At 36.1% G+C, this 6,590-nt stretch overlaps 1 protein-coding gene and 1 long non-coding RNA gene across 3 annotated transcripts in view; one reads left to right on the top strand and one right to left on the bottom strand.

The window, feature by feature from the left end:
• LOC108749659 overlaps positions 1 to 6,590 on the top strand; it is a 48,731-nt gene that overhangs the window by 31,958 nt on the left and 10,183 nt on the right. For both annotated transcript variants that reach the window (XM_018488485.1, XM_018488484.1), the window contains exons 2-5: positions 5,067 to 5,304; positions 5,586 to 5,694; positions 5,892 to 5,916; positions 6,030 to 6,210. In XM_018488485.1, the coding sequence (XP_018343987.1) occupies positions 5,067 to 5,304; positions 5,586 to 5,694; positions 5,892 to 5,916; positions 6,030 to 6,210 (553 nt within the window). The remainder of the gene's footprint in view (positions 1 to 5,066; positions 5,305 to 5,585; positions 5,695 to 5,891; positions 5,917 to 6,029; positions 6,211 to 6,590) is intronic.
• On the bottom strand, positions 5,222 to 6,260 carry LOC108749667. The gene is made up of 3 exons (XR_001939384.1): positions 6,194 to 6,260; positions 5,953 to 6,081; positions 5,222 to 5,344 (listed from the first exon to the last, which is right to left on the bottom strand). It is a non-coding gene; the product is annotated as an uncharacterized LOC108749667 (long non-coding RNA).

The raw sequence follows: 6,590 nt of genomic DNA, 5'->3' as shown, positions 1-6,590 counted from the left end.
ATATATGTATACATACAGGTGTTTATATTTTTAAACATATTTTTACCTTTATAGCAACATCAAATGTTCTTTTATTGCACTTTTTAGACAATGCAAATTTATAATAATGCCCCTATTACCGAACCTTTTATTTACAAAACTTGTTTGAAATGTATGCTTTTGAGAAGAACGAGTTTGAAACCGTGAACGGCTTACCAATTTCATGACGTAAAAATCAATACGTCTTACCGTGCGGCATGTTATACATACAGCAATAATCCGTTTGAAGAGATTAGCCGTATAAGCTGATACACGAGACCGTGTTGTAGAGACCGTGAGGCGAATCGCCGGCGGTACTTTAAACACGTCTGGTAACAATTTGTCAACTTCTGGTTCGACTGCTTGCTACCAGTTCTAAAGTTAGATACCGAGCATACCAAGACACTCATAGCAATACGTATATCTCGCTCGAGTATTCCCGAAGTAAAGCGTCATTATAGAAAGACAATGAAATATTTCTGTAACTTCTTCAATTTCAAAAGCCATAATAATCTTTAAAATGTTTTAAATAAGATTCTCTCTTACTTTTTGTAATTTTATATCCGTTTCTGCCATTTCCAAATATACGATATTTAAATTAACGATATATTATAGTAAAATATATAAAAATTTCTAATCTTTGAACTTAAATTTTCTAAACGCAACCAGGAATACCTCAGGGAGTTAAAGTTAAATAACCTCTTGTTTCTTAAATAATCATTTTTAAAGAAACTATACTCATTGGATCTTAAAAAGATTCTTTAGTTTTTACTTCCCATTTGTACAATATGTGAGCAACGAGAAACGAGTCAGACTTACGGTCATGAGAGTCGAAAGGACGAGAACACTCGTCAGGGCGTGCCTTTCCGTGTTCTTTGCAGCCTTGCATCAACTTTCTCCGCATTGTCGGCGAGCTGGACGTTCCTCGCATCCTTCATGTCTCACTATTACCATGCTATTATCATGATACACGAGCAGAAATTTAATAGCAATAATAAATATCGCGGCGCGCGAACTTTGGGAAATAAGAAAAATTGACTGTGATAAACAGTGAGAGGCAAAGCTTAATAATAAGTAAACGAAACGCATTTCTCGTACGTGAATGCCCTGGCTCTCCAAACCTCTGACTTGACTCAAGCTCGTCCCTTCGACACCGATTAACATAAAACGTAAACAGAATTCGTAATCAGTGATTCACAAGTGTCCTGTTATATTTTACACGTGTCAGAATTCAGACATGACGAATCCAAGAGTATCGTAACTGACACTCAGAATAATGGTGTGAGAGAAATGTAACGCTATTCAATGAGTTCTTCATTTCGAACGAGATCTCTTGGTTAATATTTCATAAGTGACTAGAGAGGACTGTAGTCTTCTCTATCCAGGGATATGTTGCACCTTGAGGCACACTAATTATTTTTTCAACAATAATGAGATTTTTAATATTGGCTCTTCAGTTATATTTTTCAACTGAAATAATATAACTTGTGTGAGCTAACATTAATTCTCCGTAACATAGAATTTTAACTCTTCCATTAACAATAAGGGTTTTCGAGAAACACAGAAAATTGTTTTTAATTGTTCCGAATTATATAAAAATCTGAAAAGATGATTCTGATATACTTGTCAAAGCTTTAACACCAAGTTTTTATCATTATATGTTGCCGGCGGAGAGTTAAAAATCTCATTATTATTAAAAAAATAATTGTGTCCCAAGGTACATGTTCTCAAGTACCACAGTCTCATGACGTGATGAATGTTGCAAAAAAAAAGCGTTATCATGATGAGCAATGTTGCAACAAATTTGTACATTCTAGCAACCATTTTGAGTGTCCATAGTTATTTGATCGATTCAACATAATATTTTTCAGATCTATATCTAGCTCAATTTTTAGATCCTTCAGCAAAAGGACTATTCTTTCTGTGCTTCTATATGGTTTTGTTTAAAGATCGTCTTCTCGATTTTCCTATTTTTCATTTCGCTCTCTTCCTCGTTGAAATTTCCTCCGTTAGTTCTTTCGACACGTTTTACCCTCAGGAGGCGGGAATTAGCATAGTTCGTGAGCGGAATATTGAATCCCGGATTAATACGTGCATATGAGTATCACGACGATCGCGATCGTGACACGGGCGGGTCAGCCAGCGCAGACGGATACGATCGGGAAGTTGTGTATGTGTGTACGCGCGACGTTTGCGTTAGCTGTAACACTTTCAGGGCGTGATCGTCAAACGGTGATATCGACGATCGTAACGGTATACGTCTTTCCGTATGGACGCGCGCGTTGTCGCGGAATCCCCACGCGCGAGGAACACCGCCACGTGCATCTATTGTCCTCTCTCGCCCGTCGCGATTGCATAATAGATCTTCCGGCATGAGGTAGCAATTTGACTTTTACACGCAGTTGTTTCCATCGTCGCGGTGCGCTCGAACGCCTCCCGGGATCCCATTACATAAAAAAAGGAGCACGATTAAATGCACTAAAATAAAATTGCGTTATCCCACGCCGTTATTACGTAACGCGAGATTCCGAGGATGCTGATGTCGCGAAATAAAATAGTTATTATCCCACGACCGAGCGCAATCTGCGACTCTCCGATTTCCATGTGGGTTCTCACGCCTGGCTATGTTTGCCCCAAAAATTCACATTACGAACACCTGAAGACTCGCCATTATAGCACGTGGAGCTCCAGTTCTTTCCAGACATTGGCCGTGTTTTGATATATATTGCCAGTATTGATTAAATCTATAGTTCAAGTTACTTAGTTAGTCTCTAAAACTTTTAGCGTACCTAAATCTTACTCTGAAGAGTGAAATTTCACTCTTGAAGTTTGAAAATTGAGCCACTTTTTATCAAGACTGGTTCAATTTTCACTCTTTAACGAGACTCCACTCCATAGAAGTTAGAGAGTACTTAAATTATACTTACGTAGCGCAACAGGCTACGATAACGTCATTTGAACATTAAGATCCAAAGTACATATATATATAAGTGTGTGTGTGTGTGTGTGTGTGTGTATATCAATATTTAAAAAAAAATTATATTTTTGATAAATATTAAGTTATTCAAACTATTCAGGACTTGTTTTAAAGAAAATTGTTTATTATACATTAATTAATGTATAAATGAATATAATTTTCATACCTTTCAATGATAAGAAATAATTATAATTATTGATGAAGAAATACTATCGATGATACTTATAGATGCCAGAAAAATTTTTGAATCTTTCTATATAACTTTTATACATATGTTTTATTACCAATGAATACACTCAATTTTTATTGATAAAACATTAATTATAATATTATATAGTCATATTATAATTGTAAAACTGTAATTTTTGTACTTTTACATAGCATCATGTAAGATTTCATATCTGATCATATTTGTCTTTTAAATAATTTTTCTTTCAAAACTTGAATTATTTTGATATTATGATGACTTTATCGTAGTATTCAGCGGTCTTTGAATATCCTTGAATCCTGGAATTATACTAGAATTATACTGGAATTTTGTATATTCTGAAAAATCCCTAAAATTTCAGGACTGGTCTGAAATTTATCATTCTCTCATTCGAAAAGTGTTAGAACATGAAAAAAAGAAATAATAGAAAGATAAGTTGTGTTTGCGCACAAATCCTTCCTTAAGGATGTAATAAGTTATCAATAGGAAACTTGAATTTAATGTCTAAAATAGGAGAATAGAAAAATCGTTTGTGTTAATGGAAATGTTTGTTTATAAAGTAATAAATAATATTGTTCCCAATTTGTTAGCGTTTCAATTCATTCATGTAGAATCCTAACATTGAATTGAGTACAAAACATATAATATTGCACGGATCGATAAAATTTAATTAAATAATGAAAATTAATCGATGAATAAATCCTGGAAATACCAGGATTTTTTCTGGGATGTTCTGGAATTATCCTTGACTAGCCAGACACCATGCTTTACGTTCTACTTGGGTAAATTTTCAGTACTGGTAATGTATATCAGAATACCATTGTTCACGGCCATTGTTTTACGAAGAGAGTACGGTAGATGAGGCTAGAATGACAAGAAGGAGAACCCTTCTTACTAGATTTTCTGGAGCAGCTTCCTTCAAGTCAATCTGGAGCAACCTCCCTTTTCCATTAATGACTGTCATTTACCCGGTGTCACCCCTGGTGCCCTACAGCATCCGTGTTGCCGCTTCATGTCGCGTACAATCTTTTGAATGTCCCTCGAAGATGGATTCTCAGCGTCATTAGCAGAGTGTCTCTATTTGGCCTCGGTCCAAGTCATTCTTCGTCCGTCTTCCTCTTTCTTCTTCGAGCGTGGAATTCTTCGCGACTCCTACCGGCTCCACCTTGCCACCACGTTCGCTTCCTCAGCTCGCCTTCCTTCCTCGCGCCAGGTGTGGTCATTAATTTCACAGCGCGATGGAAAAAGAACGGCGGGGGACGAACAAAGATACGGAATTCATCCGCTCGCTCATTCGTTCATCGAAGCGAGGGAAGAAAATGAGGATCTTCGCAAGAAGAACAATTGTTCGCGAAGGTCAAATAAAACCGCGATGGTACTGCAGCGACGGATGTAGCTGCGGAACCGAGAAAATATTTATCAACTTATGCAATAAAAAGGGAAAATATTTCAGAAATATATTCCAAAACTATACATAGATATTTCTGAACATATAAAAAATATGCGAAATAAAAAAAGATATTACACGAATAAAATTTATTTTGCAAAATTAATTAAATTTTTTACTACAATATAAAAAGTAAAATTTTTATTTTAATTATAGCATAGATGAATTAATTTAATTAGTGAATATATAATATATAGAGAATATAATATTATAAAAAAGACAATAAAATCCATTCGGTTCAATTCTCAAATTTATAAAAAGATTAATTTCGAAACTCATGTAATTAGAATAACGCAGCCTTGAAATTTCTTTTAAATTGTTGAAAGCTCTTAAAAAATCAATTTTCATCAGCTTTTTTATGCTCAGCTAGCAGAGTACCAGAAAACGATATTATTTATGTGTCTTTTTTACGACAGGTCGGGTGGCTCCTCCAGCGCGTCAAGCGCTGGTACGGGATCGTCGACCGGTGGAGGTCCTGGGAACCCGGCAGGAGGCGGCAGGATGGCCGTCATCGGCGTGACCAGAAATGTACGACTGAGGCGTCGCGGTAATGCCGGCTTTGGTTTCTCATTACGAGGTGGACGCGAATACGCCGCCGGATTTTACGTCAGTGACGTTCAACCGGGTGGCGAGGCTCATAGAAATGGATTGAGGGTATTTATTTCTAATCACTGCCTTCTTTCGTTGCACCAATCTGCACATAATATTTATTTTCTAAAACTTTTAAAATGAATTTTTTATTCTACAGAATGAAATCTTTTAAAAGTTGAAAATTGAGCCAGTTTAGAGTTACTTTCTAACATATTCATCTTGTATTAAATTGACACACAAAAATTTTAATGGACCGTTTAGAACAAGTTGAAGTGTCAAATTTAATACAAATTTTTTAACCAATGTCGTGCTTAATCATTTCGCTTTCGGCATGCCGCTTTCAGGTAGGCGATCAAATCCTGAGGGTGAACGGTTACCCGGTAGAGGACGCCGTCCACCAGGAGGTCGCACTCCTGGCAAAGAATCAGCAAGTCCTGGTGCTCAAAATTCGAAGTAACTATCTTTATCTTAATTATCTTTGTTGCAAAGTATAAGTTACGTCTTTCGGATGTAACTTTTATTCCACGTGCCGCGTAGAGATAGCGATCGGATGGAAAAATAATTAATAACAGTAATACTCGCGGCGCGTTGCAATAATCTCTATCTCGTTGCTGATAGCGGTAATTTATGGCTTTCGATTTGTATTGCAGGCGTTGGGATGATACCTGTAAAAGAGTAAGTATCGAAACTTAATTAAAACCTTGCGCGCACCATGCGTACGTGCGTTTCCCCTTCTTTCCACGATCGATATCCTCTCGTTATAAAAATCTCTTACGATTCTTGTAAAGCAATCCAAACGATCCGGTTACCTGGCACATGGTGCAGCAACAGCAACAGCAGCTGCAATACAACGAAACTGGTTTAGGCGGTGTACCAAGCGCAGAAGTCAGAATTCGGATTCTCGTTGGCGAGAAAGGCCGTCTGGGCTGCGGCGTTTGCAGAGGCATCGTACCTGGTCTCACTGTTCAGGTTAATAGCATTCTAATTGGACGTAGTCATGTCATATTATATGAAACATCTGACATTCGTGAGATTTTTCTCTCGGTTTCGCGAAGATTAACTTGCTTTGATTAAAATCTCTTTTTTACGAATTATTCCTAAAATTATTTCAGTAAAAATAAACTTTTTTATAAGATTTTTTAACCAAGAAATAGTCACCTCATTTCTTTACGATTTTAAACAATTATCTGAAGGTGTTTTTTACACCCCAATTAAAAGTCATTCTATTATTATATTAATATTAATTACTTATTGTATATTATTGATTGTTCTACAATTTATTGTATTAGTATTTGAGATTATTATGTATATAGATTTACTTCCTAAAAAATACTTTTATAAAAAAATTA

The sequence above is a fragment of the Trachymyrmex septentrionalis genome, unplaced genomic scaffold, assembly GCF_001594115.1.
Source record: "Trachymyrmex septentrionalis isolate Tsep2-gDNA-1 unplaced genomic scaffold, Tsep1.0 scaffold31, whole genome shotgun sequence".
NCBI lineage: Eukaryota > Metazoa > Arthropoda > Insecta > Hymenoptera > Formicidae > Trachymyrmex > Trachymyrmex septentrionalis.
The sequence above is the reverse complement of the archived record's forward strand: the minus strand, read 5'-3'. Positions and strand labels throughout refer to the sequence as shown.